The following is an 18,441-nucleotide window of genomic DNA, read 5'->3' on the forward strand; positions in this document are numbered from 1 at the left end:
ACCAACCAGGCACCCTAGGGGGCACTGCAGTGGACTTCAGAAATTGCTCCCAGGTGCATAGCTTCCTTACCTTGTGTGCTGAGCCCCCCCCAAAACCCACTCCCCACAACTGTACACCACTACCATAGCCCTTACGGGTGAAGGGGGGCACCTAGATATGGGTACAGTGGGTTCCGGGTGGGTTTCGAAGGGCTTACATTTACCACCACAAATGTAACATGTAGGGGGGGATGGGCCTGGGTCTGCCTGCCTGAAGTGCACTGCACCCACTAAAACTGCTCCAGGGACTGCTGTGATGGACCTGAGTATGACATTTGAGACTGGCATACAGGCTGGCACAAAATATTTTAAAAGAGTTTTTTTGGGGGTGGGAGGGGGTTAGTGACCACTGGGGGAGTAAGGGGAGGTGATCCCCGATTCTCTCCAGTGGTTATCTTGTCAGTTTGCGCACCTTTTTGTGGCTTGGTCGTAAGAAAAACAGGACCAGGTAAAGTCGTCCAAGTGCTTGTCAGGGACGCCCTTTTTTTCCATTATGGTTTGCGGATGCCCATGTGTTAGGCACGCCGAAGTCCCGCCTTCGCTACACCTCTGACACGCCCCTGTGAACTTTTTCCCCCCTTGCTCATTTGGAACCAGAGCTGCGTCTGACCCTATAAGCTGTGATTCACCACCACCTAGGGATTTTTCTGCTATTTTATACCTCCCCTGGTCATTGCAGTGATGGACTTGGCCGAGAGCCATCTGTAGATTTCAGTGGCATTTAACTGCAAAGTACCACTGAATATCTGGTGTGACTGACATGGCAGTGTTTGGTTTGGATGGTCTGTGGTGTAATATGAGTGGAGCTGGTAGTTATATGGCCCACATAGCTAACCTAACAGATAGGACTACCTTTTGTGTGATCCTGTCTTTGCCAGTTAGCTATGAAGGTCCTGCCACCTCACTAACTTATGGATCTATGGGGGGACTTGGCTGATCCATATATTCAGTGCTGGTGCCCAAACATGGCCCAGCATTAAATATCTGGGTCAGATTCAGCTCACAGCAGTCAGTGACTTAAAACTACTGATCACCATGGGCTGAATATTGCCCGGTAGATATCTTTATCAAATGCCAAGGGGTGGCAGTCCCCTATCTCTACAAGGATGGCAGTCCCTATATGAGTTATTCCATATCCATATCTCAATGACTGGCTTCTGACATCTTCCATGGGATGCCTCACTCTAGCCCTCATGGATGAAACAGTTCACCTCCTTCATCATCAACATCCATAAACTGGCCTTGTCCGCAAACCAAATTTCCTTCATAGGGCAGTTTTGGAGACAATAGAAGCCAAAGCTTTTCTGCTGATGGACAGGTTGCAGTCTCTAATGTTTCATGTGTATCGCATTCAAACTTCCATGAATGTCATGGTAAGTGCCTATGTACAAACGCTTGGCCATGTGGCTGTCACCGTGCCCCGGATTCTATATAGTGCAACCGAAATTGCGCATGCAAATCCAGTCATATTCTGGATTTGCATGCACAATTTAATTACCTTAACAAGCCAATCAGTGCCGATAATTGCCAATTAACAAGTAAGTATTGACACTAATTGGCATTAATTAGAATTTATGCGCAGAATACTAATCCCTTCTAATTTGATTATGTTAATCACATTATCACTATTGGTCATTATATCTTACCTGTTTTATTTTGTGTTATGTAAATAATTCTACTGACCTATCTACCTAATTTCTTTCACAGTAATATGTTAAATTAGACCATACCTCTTACTCTGTTTATGATTATACCTTTTGCAACATAGTGTAAGCCACATTCAGCCTGCAAATAGGTGGGAAAATGTGGGGTACAAATGCAGCAAATAAATAAATAAATATGAACTCACTAAGCGTATTCTGTAAAGTGATGTGCATAAATTCTAATGCGTGCAGCCAAAAAGGTGGAATGGGTAGGTCTTGGGCATTTTGAAAAATTATGCACAGGGTTATAGAATACACTTGCTTTGTGCCTAACTTAGGCGCCAGTATTTACACCAAGTTTTACTTGGCATAAATGGATGCACCTAGAGTTAGGAGCAGGCATGGCTGCTAGTCATATTGTATAAATTACACCTAGATTTAGGCACAGTTTATAGAATACGCCTAGGCGGAATTTTTTTCGGCACCAATTTTTCTGGTGCTATTTATAGAATCTAATCCCATGTGTGTAATCCCTCTTGCTCTTCTCAAAATCAGAAGACCTCAATGGGATCTCAGGTTCCTGTGGAATCAGCATACCCAAACTCTTTCTGCTCTCCCTCGCTTCAGCTTTGAACCATGTTGCAATGGTAGGCTTCGCGCTTCTTGCCTACCATGGATGTGGTAGCTGTTTTTCAGGCTCCCTTTGTCACAAAATGCCTAGGCACTTGCCTAGGATTTCTCAGTGGCCACTTAGAGGATCTATCCCCAGCACAGCTCAGTTCAGCCTGCACCTGCTGCTCGTGCTCAACACTAGCACCCTCCTCCCACTGACTGGGTCACAACCGTCTCTGGGCGAGTCTCCCACTCTCCAGTTATCCCCAGTGATTTCTAGGTTACTGGAGCCACACTCCCAGTGGTCCCACAATTCCCAGAAAGCACTTACAGACCTAACACACAAACCAGTAGGATTCTTTATCAGTCCAAAGAGGCAATAAACTGAAAATTGTTTACTGTCTTAAAAATTGAACAATGAATAAAAAAATATGCAATCAGAAAACAATAACAGGTAACTGAAATATAGATCAATTATTTGTTTATTCGGATTTATTTATCACCTTTTTGGAGGAATTCACTCAAGGCGGAGTACAGTAAGAATAAATCAAACATGAGCAATTGACAATTACAGCAGTAAAAATATTCAAATAATACAAAGTATGGCATAGTATACTACTTACAGTGTCAACACAATGCGTAATAGAACATTTTAATTGCAGTGTAGGGTATAAGCAATAAATTATAACACTAATTAAACATTTGTATACTTTCTGAAAATTACCTGGGAAGATCAGGACATATAGCTGCTCACAAGTTAGCAAATGTAACTGTTTACAGGGCCTTAGCAAATAGATCTGTCTTTCTCTTCTTCCTGACTAAGACTGGAGCAAAAAACAATACACTTTAAATGAAAATGAGCACCTGGGCCAATCAGAGCCCAGAACAAAAATTTTCAAAAATATACTGCTTCTTGTTTCCCGTTTGTGTGCTAAAACTAAAGAAAAGAACATTCCTTTCTCTGTAATACTGATCAAGTACTGCATACAGTTCAAGCTTCTCCTACTAACCTACAAATGCACTCGATCTGCAGCCCCTCCTTACCTCTCTACCCTCATCTCCCCTTACGTTCCTACCCGTAACCTCCGCTGTCAAGACAAATCCCTCTCAGTACCCTTCTCCACCACCGCCAACTCCAGGCTCCGCCCTTTCTGCTTCGCCTCACCCCATGCTTGGAATAAACTCCCTGAGCCCATACGCCAGGCCCCCTCCCTGCCCATCTTCAAATCCTTGCTCAATGCCCACCTCTTCAATGTCGCCTTCGGCACCTAACCACTATACCTCTAGTCAGGAAATCTTGACTTCCCCAACTTGACATTTCGTCCTTTAGATTGTAAGCTCCTTCGAGCAGGGACTGTCCTTCTTTGTTAAACTGTACAGCGCTGTGTAACCCTAGTAGCACTCTAGGAATGTTAAGTAGTAGTAGTAGTAGCAAAGAAACACCACATGTTGGTCAAATGGGAGAAATACACTTCAGGACGTAATTAATGCAGGAGAATATCCAATTCATTTTATAGGCTTAAAACACATTGTTTCTTCACACCTTCCCCCTTGAGAGAGACCCTGGACTGCAACCTCTAGAAACCGCTGATCGGGTCTCGATAGTCCAGTGTCAGGGTGGTTCTGGCTCTTCCTTTCTGGAGAGGCCGTCAGCGTTACCATGTTAATTGCCCTTCTGGTACTTATAACAAGTTTTTACCACACTCAGTACATGCTAAGTTTTAATCCTGTATGCTTCATTTTGTGAATAGTGAGGAGTATCTTCTGACAGAAGCTTTTACCATACTCAGCACATGTGAATGGTTTTACTCCTGTGTGTATTCTCTGGTGCTTTGTTAGCTTTTGTTCAGTGCATGTAAACAGTTCTAGCAGCATCCACTGCACATTCGCGGATGCCTTCTACCCGACATGTGAACACGGGTCTCTTAGTCTTCGTTTTTCTGTAGAGCAGGGAGGATGCATCTTCACGGTCTCCCCTCAGCGCTTTTTTCTCTGCTTTTGCAGTGCCTTCCCATGTGAGTATTTTTCCCTCTTTTCTTCATTTTTATCTTTAATTTAACTTTTTATTATTTTCCCTCTTAGTGTTTCAGCCCAAGTTTTCTTTCTTTTTTGTGGCTCAATAGGTCCACTTAGGCCTGAGCACAACAACGATTTGGTCTCTGCCCCTTTTTGTAGTCTAAAATTGAGGAATTTAATTTGGCTGCAATTCTTTTCTCAATATCCAAGAAGACCCCCAGTGGCTTCAAGAAGTGTACCCAATGTAATTGGGTGCCTTGAGCCTAACCATGACCCTAACTCTCTCATTCTCTGTTTTTGAAAATGCAGTTGAGGACACACAGGGCACGTTGGGTACAGCAGGAGAGACTTTCTGGCTCCTTGAAGGCCGATCTATTAACATCGGTACCGGAAGAATCAACCTTGATGGCTGCCAGACATCAGTTACCACTGGGATTGCACCAGCATTGAGGAGGTCAACCACTTCCCTCGACATCAGGCACTGATAGTGACCTTGGGACTAGTCAGAATTGGATCCGACACAGAGGATGTGTATGAGTTCAACGTTGTCCTCATAGTCACTTAAGGATTGTAATGCTCAGCGTTGGAGGAAGCCCAAGAAGCACAAACTTTGTTTCTCTTCGATGCACAGTACTGGGAGTGCTGGGGCATCGGCATCGCCGGTACCCAAGAAACATGTTCACTGGGATGAGTACTCCCCCTCCTTTGGTGGATGTGTCGGTTCGCCAGCCTCCAGGCAGCCAGGTTCCTGCTTCCAGTTCGGCACTGGCTCCTGTAACACTTGTGAAGGGTTAGGTAGATCCAGTAGCCGGAACTCCGGACTGGGGCGCTGGAAAGGCCAGCGTGGGTGGGAACAATGGAGGGACTACCTATCCCAGCATCCTCGGGAAGGATCATCTGAACCCTCTAGAAAGGCTAACCAGTGCTGCAATGCCCCTGACTCCCAGAGGAGGCCACTAGACTCCCTTAGAGAAGGTGAACCAGACTGCAACTCCCAGGTTCCCAGGTGGGAGGAGGAGGCTTTTGAGCAGGCTCAAGATATAGATTGGGAGCAGCTAGGGAGAGGGGAGAGACAGATAGAGCCTATGGAATGGATGCCTGAGGAGGTGATTACCGAGGCCAAAGAGGTTGGTGAAGGAATACAGGTAGAGCCCATGGATATTTCTGTCTTAGCCTGGTTGGAAAAGGGGCAGTCTCAGGGCCTGCTAGCAACCTTGATGAACTGGTTAATTCAATTCATTGAGAGATAAGCCAAGAGAAGTATCTGAGCGGGTTCCCTGGGGAAGTACCTTCCACCTGGCCCTGGGCTCAAGCATGACCCTTGGGGAGGATACCAGGAGTTAATGACTGGTATGAATGGGAGGGGGTCCCCTTTCCTCAGGTTGCTCTGAGGTGAGGGTATGCTAGGGTGAGTGTGAAGCGTGCAGCAGAACCTTCTTTTTGCTGAATGAACTTTGGGGAACTTTTGGGTGAAAGAACTTTGGGAACCTTTTTGCTGAGGAAAGTGCTGGAACTTTTGCCCAAGGATTAGTGGACTTGATGAACTCGGGGAGGGAAGGATTTGGACTGTGGGACTCAGGGCTGGGTTAATACCTGTTGGAAAAGAGCTTGTTTTTTTGTTTTCCTTTTTGTTGCTGAGTTGAAGCTATAAGAGTGCTGGAGCTATGCACTAAGCCCGGGGAGGAATGTAGCCCCAGGGAAGAGACTATTCCTAATTAAATACAGGAAATTTCTGACTGATTTGATATTGTTTCAACTGCCAAGTATCCAGAGTTACCTGGTAAACCTGGTGTGGAGTTGGGCCCAGGTCTGGGAAAGTCGAAGCACAGGCAAACGGCGTAGGGAGTGTTTACACTCCGCAGGCTGTTCCTGTCCTGGCTCCTCAGCCTTTGCTGATGCCTACCTTTTGATGAGTGGTACTGAGCTGTGCTCTGGGAGGAGCTAGCACAGATGCTACAGCTGCATACCACTCAGGCATCAGGGGAGCTTGTGCCAGCTGTGGCTCAGCCCAAGCCTCTTCCTGAGGCTTCTACCTTGCCTGTGGAGCAGTCTTTGATGTTGGCTCCACGAAGAATATCAACGTTGACTCCTGCAGTACTGCTCTTGACTTCGGGGGAGGAGGTTTCCCCGGAGTCTGAGGGTAGGGCTATACCCTGGCGACCTTCAGGGCATGCGTATGGTACCACTGAGCTGTGGTAGGCACAGACTCACTCTGTTCAATATGAGTACTGTGAGGAGTCTGTTTAGGACCACTCATGGGACTCAGAAGAGGACCCCCCTTACTTCTCGGAGGAGGAATCTTATGGGGTCCCATCTAATCCCTCCCCACCTCTACAGAGACATAAATCTCCACCTGATGGTCTCTCTTTCACAGGTTTTGTGAAGGAGATGGCTTCGGCCATCCCATTTAAGTTGAAGATGGAAGAAGAACCCAGAGCAAAGATGTTGTCTGTCCTGGATTATAATTCACCTCCTAAGGTCATGGTTCTATTACACCCTATCCTTAAAGACGCACTGATGAAGAACCGGGAAATTCCCATCTCAGCGGAGGTTGCACCTAAGAATGTGGATACACAGTACTGTATCCAGAAGGCTCCCAGGTTCAAGAGGGCTTAGCTGTCTCACAACTCTTTGGTAGTTGAATCAGCCCTCAAATGAGCTAGGAGTTCCAGGACTCATGCCTCTGCTCCCCCAGGCTTGCACACTAGACTTGTTTGGGAGGAAAGTTTATCAAGCCTCGTTGCTTATTGCCCACATCCAGTCCTACTAGCTCTACAAAAGTATCTACTTGAAATCTGTCTTGTTTGTAGAGTTCTTTGTTATATCAAGGCAACTCCTCTCCTGGCTAAATTACATTGGCTTCCAATAAATTCTCAGATTAAGTTTAGACTTTATGTACTTGTTTATCAAATTTTGTATGGTTTATTACCTTACTACAATCAAAACCTGATAGAACTGTCTTTACAAAATGTTTTCCTACATCTAGGGACTATTTCATCCTTCATTACCCAAGTTGTAAGAAGGTTCATTATAAATCTATTCATAATGCAGGCTTTCCCTATCAAGGTACAAAGATATGGAATTCTCTTCCTGATTCATTAAGCTATGTTATCGATTACCTATTAATTTATAAGCTATTGAAAACATTTTTATTTAGTAAATCCCTTACTCACACTTGTAATTGTTAGCTCTCAGGCTTGCTTGGAACACTGCTCTTGTTATTCAATAGTAGTGAGTTTGTGTATTGTATTATTCTCCGAGGACAAGCAGGCTGCTTGTTCTCACTGATGGGGTGACGTCCACGGCAGCCCCTCCAATCGGAAACTTCACTAGCAAAGTCCTTTGCTAGCCCTCGCGCGCCCGCGCGCACCGCGCATGCGCGGCCGTCTTCCCGCCCGAAACCGGCTCGAGCCGGCCAGTCTTCTTTTGTCCGCACTCGGTACGGTCGTGTTTTCGCCGTGTCGAGCCCCGGAAAGTCGACCTCGCGCGTCCAATTCGTTTGAACGTGTTTTTTTCCTTCGGGAAAGCTTTGTCATAGTCGGGAAGTGCTCCGGAAACCCCCCGCCGGGTTTCGTGTAAATCCTCCCCGTACTTCCAGCTTTTTTGCCCCGGTAAGTTTTCTTTCGTCGTCGGGGTAGGCCTTTTTTCGGCCTCGGTCGAGATTTTTCTCCCTCTAAATTTGGTGCTTCGAATTTCGCCATTTCGGCTTTTGATTTCGCCGGCGTGATTTTTCCGCCCATGACATCGAAGCCTTCCAGCGGCTTCAAGAAGTGCACCCAGTGCGCCCGGGTTATCTCGCTCACTGATCGACACTCGTCGTGTCTTCAGTGTCTGGGGGCCGAGCACCGCCCTCAGAACTGCAGTCTGTGTTCCCTGCTTCAAAGGCGGACTCAGGTAGCGAGACTAGCCCAGTGGAACGTGTTGTTCTCGGGCTCTTCGTCGGCATCGGCACCGGGATCTTCGAGTGCATCGACGTCGTCAGCGTCCAGACCATCTTCCTCGGCCGCCCCTGCATCGAGTGCATCGAGGCATCGGGCCTCTGCATCGGCGCCGAGACATCGGATAGCTGCATCGACGTCGGTGGTACCAGGACCTCGTCTGCTGATGTCGTCGGACGGTGGTGCATCGGGTGGAGTGCAGGTGAGGGCTGTCCATTCCCCTGCTGGTGGCGGTGAGCCCTCGGGTGGGTCTCCGCCTACCCTGAGGGCTCCTGCGGTACAGCCCCCCCGAGATCGACCTTCTTCAGTCTCGGCCCCGAGGAAGCGACGGGTGGATTCGACGTCCTCCTCGTCGGTGCCGGGGAGCTCCGGTGACATGCTTCGGAAGAAATCGAAGAAGCATCGACACCGGTCTCCTCCCCGTGTCGGCACCGAGAGCTCTGGGTCGCCGAGGGATTCGGCACCCAGCAGGCATCGGCACCGAGAGGACCGCTCACCCTCTGTTCAGGAGGTGTCGATGCGCTCCGCTCTGGACAGCCCGGAACAGCCTCCACGCCCGGAACAGGTACTGACGTCGACGCCTGCATCGACCCCTCAGCCTTTCTCTGCAGCCGCTCTAAACGAGAGCCTCCGGGCCGTTCTCCCAGAGATTCTGGGAGAGCTGTTGCGCCCTACCCCTCCGGTACCGGCGGTGCTTGCGCCACCGGTACCGTCGAGCGTGGCGCCGGCTGGCCCATCGCCCAGGTTGAGGTCCCCGACGTCGGTACCGCGTGCGGTACCGACCGCGGCCACCTCCCAGGAAGGCTCCCCGACTACGTCGGCGGAGGGAGCTTCGCCGATGCGGGCGAGGGAGTCTACCTCTCGACGCCCCCATCGTGGACAGGGTTCCACGGAGTCGAGCAGGGCGAGGTTGCAGACACAGGTCCGTGAACTTGTGTCTGACACCGAGGGTGAGGCCTCGTGGGAGGAAGAGGAAGATCCCAGATATTTCTCTGACGAGGAGTCTGGGGGTCTTCCGTCTGATCCCACTCCCTCTCCTGAGAGACAGCTTTCTCCTCCCGAGAGTCTGTCTTTTGCCTCCTTTGTCCGGGAGATGTCTACGGCCATCCCCTTCCCGGTGGTTGTGGAGGACGAGCCCAGGGCTGAAATGTTTGAGCTCCTGGACTATCCTTCTCCACCTAAGGAAGCGTCCACTGTTCCCTTGCACCATGTCCTGAAGAAGACATTGCTTGCGAACTGGACCAAACCATTAACTAATCCCCACATTCCCAAGAAGATCGAGTCCCAGTACCGGATCCATGGGGACCCAGAGCTGATGCGCACTCAGTTGCCTCATGACTCTGGAGTTGTGGATTTGGCCCTAAAGAAGGCTAAGAGTTCTAGGGAACATGCTTCGGCGCCCCCGGGCAAGGACGCTAGAACCTTAGACTCCTTTGGGAGGAAGGCCTACCATTCCTCTATGCTCGTGTCCAAGATCCAGTCTTACCAGCTCTACACGAGCATACACATGCGGAATAATGTGCGGCAGTTGGCGGGCTTGGTTGATGCTCTTCCCCCTGAGCAAGCCAAGCCTTTTCAGGAGGTGGTCAGGCAGCTGAAGGCGTGCAGAAAATTCCTGGCCAGAGGAGTTTATGACACTTTTGATGTTGCGTCCAGGGCCGCTGCTCAAGGTGTGGTGATGCGCAGGCTCTCATGGCTGCGTGCCGCCGACCTGGAGAATAGAGTCCAGCAGCGGATTACGGACTTGCCTTGCCGTGCGGATAACATTTTTGGCGAAAAAGTCGAGCAGGTGGTAGAGTCTCTCCACCAGCGGGACACCGCATTCGACAAGTTCGCCCGCCGGCAGCCTTCAGCTTCTACCTCTACAGGTAGACGATTTTTCGGGGGAAGGAAGACTGTTCCCTATACTTCTGGCAAGCGTAGGTACAATCCTCCTTCCCGACAGCCTGCGGCCCAGGCTAAGCCCCAGCGCGCTCGCTCTCGTCAGCAGCGTGCGAATCAGCAAGGCCCCGCGGCTCCCCAGCAAAAGCAAGGGGCGAGCTTTTGACTGGCTCCAGCAGAGCATAGCCGACACCCAAGTGTCAGTGCCGGGCGACCTGCCTGTCGGAGGGAGGTTGAAAGCTTTTCACCAAAGGTGGCCTCTCATAACCTCCGATCAGTGGGTTCTCCAAATAGTCCGGCAAGGATACTCCCTCAATTTGGCCTCTCAACCTCCAAATTGTCCACCGGGAGCTCAGTCCTACAGCTTCCAGCACAAGCAGGTACTTGCAGAGGAACTCTCCGCCCTTCTCAGCGCCAATGCGGTCGAGCCCGTGCCATCCGGGCAAGAAGGGCTGGGGTTCTATTCCAGGTACTTCCTTGTGGAAAAGAAAACAGGGGGGATGCGTCCCATCCTAGACCTAAGGGCCCTGAACAAATATCTCGTAAAAGAAAAGTTCAGGATGCTTTCCCTGGGCACCCTTCTCCCCATGATTCAGCAAAACGATTGGCTATGCTCTCTGGACTTGAAGGATGCCTACACACACATCCCGATACTGCCAGCTCACAGACAGTATCTGCGATTTCAGCTGGGCGCACGCCACTTCCAGTACTGTGTGCTACCCTTTGGGCTCGCCTCTGCGCCCAGGGTGTTCACAAAGTGCCTAGCTGTGGTTGCAGCGGCGCTTCGCAGGCTGGGGGTGCACGTGTTCCCATATCTCGACGATTGGCTGGTGAAGAACACATCCGAGGCAGGAGCCCTGCAGTCCATGCAGATGACTATTCGCCTCCTGGAGCTACTGGGGTTTGTGATAAATTACCCAAAGTCCCATCTTCTCCCAGTGCAGAAACTCGAATTCATCGGAGCCCTGCTGGATTCTCGGACGGCTCGCGCCTATCTCCCAGAGGCGAGGGCCAACAACTTGTTGTCCCTCGTCTCGCGGGTACGAGCGTCCCAGCAGATCACAGCTCGGCAGATGTTGAGATTGCTGGGCCACATGGCCTCCACAGTTCATGTGACTCCCATGGCCCGCCTTCACATGAGATCTGCTCAATGGACCCTAGCCTCCCAGTGGTATCAGGCCGCCGGGGGTCTAGAGGACGTGATCCACCTGTCCACGAGTTTTCTCGAATCCCTGTATTGGTGGACGATTTGCTCCAATTTGACTCTGGGACGTCCCTTCCAAATTCCTCAGCCTCAAAAAGTGCTGACCACGGATGCGTCTCTCCTGGGATGGGGAGCTCATGTCGATGGGCTTCACACCCAAGGAAGGTGGTCCCTCCAAGAAAGCGATCTACAGATCAATCTTCTGGAGTTGCGAGCGATCTGGAACGCTCTGAAGGCTTTCAGAGATCGGCTGTCCCACCAAATTATCCAAATTCAGACAGACAATCAGGTTGCCATGTACTATGTCAACAAGCAGGGGGGCACCGGATCTCGCCCCCTGTGTCAGGAAGCCGTCAGCATGTGGCTCTGGGCTCGCCGTCAAGGCATGGTGCTCCAAGCCACATATCTGGCAGGCGTAAACAACAGTCTGGCCGACAGGTTGAGCAGGATTATGCAACCTCACGAGTGGTCGCTCAATTCCCGTGTGGTGCGGCAGATCTTCCGGGCGTGGGGCACCCCCCTGGTAGATCTCTTCGCATCTCAAGTGAACCACAAGGTCCCTCAGTTCTGTTCCAGGCTTCAGGCCCACGGCAGACTGGCGTCGGATGCCTTCCTCCTGGATTGGGGGGAAGGTCTGCTGTATGCTTATCCTCCCATTCCTCTGGTGGGGAAGACTTTGTTGAAACTCAAGCAAGACCGAGGCACCATGATTCTGATTGCTCCCTTTTGGCCGCGTCAGATCTGGTTCCCTCTTCTTCTGGAGTTATCCTCCGAAGAACCGTGGAGATTGGAGTGTTTTCCGACCCTCATCACGCAGGACGAAGGGGCTCTTCTGCATCCCAACCTCCAGTCCCTGGCTCTCACGGCCTGGATGTTGAGGGCGTAGACTTTGCCTCTTTGGGTCTGCCAGAGGGTGTCTCCCGCATCTTGCTTGCTTCCAGGAAAGACTCCACTAAGAGAAGTTACTTCTTTCATTGGAGGAGGTTTGCCGTCTGGTGTGACAGCAAGGCCCTAGATCCTCGCTCTTGTCCTACACAGACCCTGCTTGAATACCTTCTGCACTTGTCTGAGTCTGGTCTGAAGACCAACTCCGTAAGGGTTCACCTTAGTGCAATCAGTGCATACCATTACCAAGTGGAAGGTAAGCCGATCTCAGGACAGCCTTTAGTTGTTCGCTTCATGAGAGGTTTGCTTTTGTCAAAGCCCCCTGTCAAGCCTCCTACAGTGTCATGGGATCTCAATGTCGTTCTCACCCAGCTGATGAAACCTCCTTTCGAGCCACTGAATTCCTGCCATCCGAAGTACTTGACCTGGAAGGTCATTTTCTTGGTGGCAGTTACCTCGGCTCGTAGAGTCAGTGAGCTTCAGGCCCTGGTAGCCCAGGCCCCTTACACCAAATTTCATCACAACAGAGTAGTCCTCCGCACTCACCCTAAGTTTCTGCCAAAGGTTGTGTCGGAGTTCCATCTGAACCAGTCAATTGTCTTGCCAACATTCTTTCCCCGTCCTCATTCCTGCCCTGCTGAACGTCAGCTGCACACATTGGACTGCAAGAGAGCATTGGCCTTCTATCTGGAGCGGACACAGCCCCACAGACAGTCCGCCCAATTGTTTGTTTCTTTTGATCCCAACAAGAGGGGAGTGGCTGTAGGGAAACGCACCATATCCAATTGGCTAGCAGATTGCATTTCCTTCACTTACGCCCAGGCTGGGCTGGCTCTTGAGGGTCATGTCACGGCTCATAATGTTAGAGCCATGGCAGCGTCGGTAGCCCACTTGAAGTCAGCCACCATGGAGGAAATTTGCAAAGCTGCGACGTGGTCATCTGTCCACACATTCACATCTCATTACTGCCTGCAGCAGGATACCCGACGTGACAGTCGGTTCGGGCAGTCAGTTCTTCAGAACCTGTTTGGGCTTTAGGATCCAACTCCACCCCCGAGGGCCCTGTTTGTTCTGTTCCAGGCTACACTCTCAGTTAGTTGGTAAATTTTTTAGGTCAATCTCAGTTATGTCCTCGTCGTTGCGAGGCCCAATTGACCAATGTTGTTGTTTTGAGTGAGCCTGGGGGCTAGGGATACCCCATCAGTGAGAACAAGCAGCCTGCTTGTCCTCGGAGAAAGCGAATGCTACATACCTGTAGAAGGTATTCTCCGAGGACAGCAGGCTGATTGTTCTCACAAACCCGCCCGCCTCCCCTTTGGAGTTGTGTCTTCCCTTGAAGTGTATTGTCTTGCTACATACTGGACTGGCCGGCTCGAGCCGGTTTCGGGCGGGAAGACGGCCGCGCATGCGCGGTGCGCGCGGGCGCGCGAGGGCTAGCAAAGGACTTTGCTAGTGAAGTTTCCGATTGGAGGGGCTGCCGTGGACGTCACCCCATCAGTGAGAACAATCAGCCTGCTGTCCTCGGAGAATACCTTCTACAGGTATGTAGCATTCGCTTTACTACTATGCTATTACTAATTGTACTGTACTTTTGCAGATGTTTATTGTTAGCCACATTGAACCTGAACTTGTTTGGGATAATGTGGGATATAAATATCATAAATAAATCAATCTTTCTCCTTCTGCTGAGATGCAGCAAAGATTTGGGACTTTGCCATAGTCGGTCACATTTGTATAAAGGCAGCTTATCTACATACATTTCAAAACCAGATAGCCAACAAATTCAGCAGAGTTCTGCTTCTACATAAATGGTCCCTGTATCATAGAGAACTCTGCAGAGCATCTTTTGGGTTTAATGAAACCCTCAAATAGACCTCTTTGCCAGCAATGAAAATGCAAAGCTGCTAGTCTATTGTTCAGTAATCTCATTTTCAGATCTCATTTCAAGCAATGCTCTAGCTATTCTCTGGACTTGGAATCTACTTTATCCTCCCATTTCACTCATAGCAAAGACTCTGTGCAAGTTTGAGCAGAAACCAGGCACCATGATTCTCATAATGCCATTCCAGCCCCTTCAAAAGTGATTCTCTTTTCTACTAAAGCTCTCAGTTCTGCCCCGGTGCAGGCTGCCATTATTTCCATTATTAATCACTCAAAACAAGCACTGACATTTCCATCTTATGGGCTACCATTAAGACTTGATATTGTACCATTAACTCTTGCTATTTTATCACAGGTCCCATGCAAATGCAATGCCTGGTTAAACCTTTTTGAATATCAATTTCTAGTGTTTCATGAATGGCCACAGTCCTGTTCAATGTCTGCTTGACACTGCTGGGATTAGATCACATTGTTGGCTGTCTGTTAGGCAATAATCATAAGCACTTGATGCATACTGTACATATTTTGGACTGTGTGCAATGCATACCAGCACTTAACGGAATGTTATTTATTTGTTCTAAAACGATTATTTACCTGTTTATATTTTGCATATATTGAGCAATGCATAGACTGGTTCTTAGAACTTTCAGTGTTTCAAACCTGTTTATATCATCCTGATGGCATAATGGTAGCCTCTCCTTTCCATGGTCCCTGTACTGCATTAAGGGGTCCTTTTACAAAGGCACACTAGAGTTTTTAGCGTGCACTAATCATTAGTGCACGCTAAACACTAGAGACGCCCATAGGAATATATGGGCATTTCTAAAAACGCTAGTGTGCCTTTGTGAAATGATCCCTCAGCTAATAACCCATGAAGAGTATGAGATGTGCCATATACTTCTCCAAATTTGTTTTAGCCAGGCTTCCTAAACATTGTTTTATATGTTTAAAATATGATTTTATTTTATTGAATAATAATCATAATTTGTCATGCTTTCCTTCCTGACCTCAACATTGAAAAAATTGACTTCATGATAGTCTTTGTAGTTTGCCTTTGCCTTTTCAATAAATTCCCTTAATTTTGATGGAACAGATTTAATTTCAAGCATAAATCAGTAGTCTTGCAATAAAATCTACCCTGAGTAGCAAATCAGAATTATTTGGAGGTGATAAAAATCACTAAAGTTACAGATTTTCTTCTAATTATAATATTTCACATTTTATAAATTAGATTATCTAATTTTTGAATAATTGAACTCATGCATTTTTTTTGATGGTGGTTGGGGGTAGGCCTGTGATTCTACCCCCACCAAAAAAACCATGCCTGAATTCAACAGTGGTTCCGTATAGAAACATGACAACAGACAAGAGCCAAATGGCCCATCCAGTCTGCCTATAACTATGACTGCTCACATTCCTCTCTTCTTTCTAGTTGAAAGTAATTTAACTGTACTGGTGACTGTGAGAATGAGTACAATGGAAATTAAATATCGTGGAGAATCCAGCGAGTTGTATGAGTTTTGATTTTGTGGTTGAAATCAATGGTTTGGTTCTGTTTTTCAGGTATTGCGAGCTCATATATTACCATTGACCAATGTGGCATTTAATAAGTCTGGCTCTAGGTAAGCTTAGAGCTGAAACTAATTGTGGATTTTCATTCTGAGTTTTATGTTGTGATTAAAAGAATCTGATCAGAATTTGGGGAAGCTTAGTTTGTTTTTCTGTAGGCCCTGAAAGTTCATCTGTACTACATTCCCAGTATATGATTGTATAACAAGGCACCCCAATGCAGCGCAGGAAGGCTTTTTTTTTTTGTTAACAACATTTGGGTATGCCGATTCCTTTATAAAATACTAGTGTAGACATGAATGGGCATGCCTTATTCAATATACATAACCCATAGTATTCCATCAGTTACACACATAAGTTGGTGACAAGCCCATGCCCCTCTTGCCCATGTGTACACCCCCTTGAACTATGCACTCCTTTGTACAATAACATATAGTGCACATATACGTGTAAGTGCCAGCTGTCTCAGGACTTATACGTGCATTGTGCACATACACACACCCAGTTATAGAATTGCCCTCATAGTCTTATTGTTATTTAATTTAATTTCAGCATTTATAATTCGCTTTAGAAACTGACTGAAACTGCTTTTTTCAGTTTCGTCCAAAACCGAAACTGCCTAAGCACTTTCAGCCGAAACTGAACCTGCAGCTGAAACTTATTGCCTGGTTTCAGCTAAAACTGAAAACTAAAGATTGGTTGTGTGGATGTGAACCAGTGAGGCCCACTGGGATTGTCAGAGCTTGCAGTTGGCAGCCCTCTACTAAACTCACAGGAGGTTACACTCTAGTCTAAGGAACTGCATGCACAGGCAGATAACTGGGATAGCCATTTTAACAAGGACTTCTCAACAAGTTTGGCGCCTTTATGTTCCCAAGTCAATGCAGATATAGATAAATATCATCTGAAGAGTCCAGACACTGATCTACACTTTGGACATTCACAATCCAGAACAAAAAAGCACATTGATGTCACTGAATTCGAGGACTACATTCTCTGAAAAATTACAATCAAGAACAATACATTTCTCAAATTATTTTCTAATATATACACTTCATTTCATTTGAATATCATTTCCCTACTAACACTGTAAGTTAACCATTACTTGTGGTTGAAAACAATCGCTGCAGGTTCCTTTTTCATAAAATCTAGTTCTCCAAGGACAAGCAGGCTATATTCTCACATGTGGCTGATGTCATCCACGTCGTCCAGTGCGGACCGCTTTTAAATCATGTATAACTTTAAGAGCATGCACTAGCATCCCCACCACGCATGCGTGAGTGCCTTCCCACCCGCCACAAGAGCGCGAGACCAGCAGACTCTCTTCATCTGCCGTGACGAGAGAACGCGCTGTCCCACGTTCCTTATAGCGTCTGGTGCATGAGATTGATTTTTTGAGATTTTGGTGCCTTTTCTTTGGTGTTTTTCCCTGATTCTTGCTCTGTTTTTCTTTGAAAATTTTCCTCTCCTTTCCGTTATTATTTTAGTTAGTTAGGCTTTTCCCCACTTTCATTGGCTATGCTCTCTGGACTTAAAGGATGCCTACACTCACATCCCGATACTTCCAGGCCACAGGAAGTATCTCAGATTTCTGGTGGGAACATGCTACTTCCAATACCACATGTGGCCGTTTGGCCTTGTGACAGCTCCCAGGGTTTTCACCAAGTGTCTAGTGGTAGTGGCAGCATCGCTACGCAGACTGGGAGTCCATGTGTTTCCCTACCTGTATGATTAGCTTGTGAAGAGCACATCAAAGGACAGCGCTCTGAATTCCATGTGGAGAACAGTTCGGGTGCTGGAGCTACTAGGATTCATTTTGAACAACTCCAAGTCCCATCTGCTCCTGGTTCAGCAATTGGAATTCATTGGAACCCTGCTAGACACACAGCTAGATTGAGCCTTTGTCCCGGTGCTGAGGGCAGATGCTCTAGTCGCACTTGCTGCTCGCTTTCGAGCCAGCCAATGGGTAACAGCTCAACAGATGTTGAGGTTGCTAGGCCACATGGCCTCCATGGTGCATGTCAATCCCTTGACATATCTGCACATGAGAACCACCAAGTGGACCCTAGCTTCCCAGAGGTGTCATCCAAGTAACACTGGAGTTGGTTTAGCCCCTCCTTTTGTGGACAATTTGATCCAATTTGATCGTGAGACTTCCATTCCAAGTTGCTCAGCTCCAGAATGTATTGATGACAGATGCATCCCACCTGGGGTGGATAGCTCATTTGGATGGGCTTCACACCAAGGGTGCTTGGTCAACGCAGGAAAGAGATCTTCAGATCAACCTCCTGGAGTTACGGGTGATCTGGAATGTTCTAAAGGCTTTCAGCTGGTCAGCCAAATCATTCTTATTCAAACTATCTGGCAGCAAATCCAACACCCTGGTCATGCAACCGCACAAGTGGTTACTCAGTACGAGTGTTATCCGCGAGATCTTCCAGGAGTGGGGCACCCCCGTCAGTGGATCTCTTTGCCACTCTCTTCAATCACAAAGTCCCTCAGTACTGTTCCAGAGTCGGAGCACACAGCAGACTAGCATTGAATGCCTTTTTCCTCCACTGGGGGAACAGTCTTCTGTATGTGTATCCTCTCATTCCTCTTATGGGGAAGACTTTTGCTGGAACTCATGCAAGACCGAGGAACCATGATTCTGATTTCTTCTTATTGGCCCAGGCAGATCTGGTTCCCTCTTCTTCTGGAGTTGCCCTCCTAAGAACCTTGGAGATTGGAGTGTTTTCCGACTCTCATCATGCAGAATGAGGGATCTCTTCTA

General features: G+C 48.1%; 1 protein-coding gene across 1 annotated transcript in view; it reads left to right on the plus strand.

Annotated features, from left to right (window-relative positions):
• The window catches only part of LOC115478729 (dynein assembly factor with WDR repeat domains 1), a 124,007-nt gene that overhangs the window by 30,611 nt on the left and 74,955 nt on the right, over positions 1-18,441 (plus strand). The window contains exon 4 of the mRNA XM_030216293.1: positions 15,663-15,721. Within this exon, the coding sequence (XP_030072153.1) occupies positions 15,663-15,721 (59 nt within the window). The remainder of the gene's footprint in view (positions 1-15,662; positions 15,722-18,441) is intronic.

Source organism: Microcaecilia unicolor, chromosome 10, assembly GCF_901765095.1.
Source record: "Microcaecilia unicolor chromosome 10, aMicUni1.1, whole genome shotgun sequence".
Taxonomy (NCBI): domain Eukaryota; kingdom Metazoa; phylum Chordata; class Amphibia; order Gymnophiona; family Siphonopidae; genus Microcaecilia; species Microcaecilia unicolor.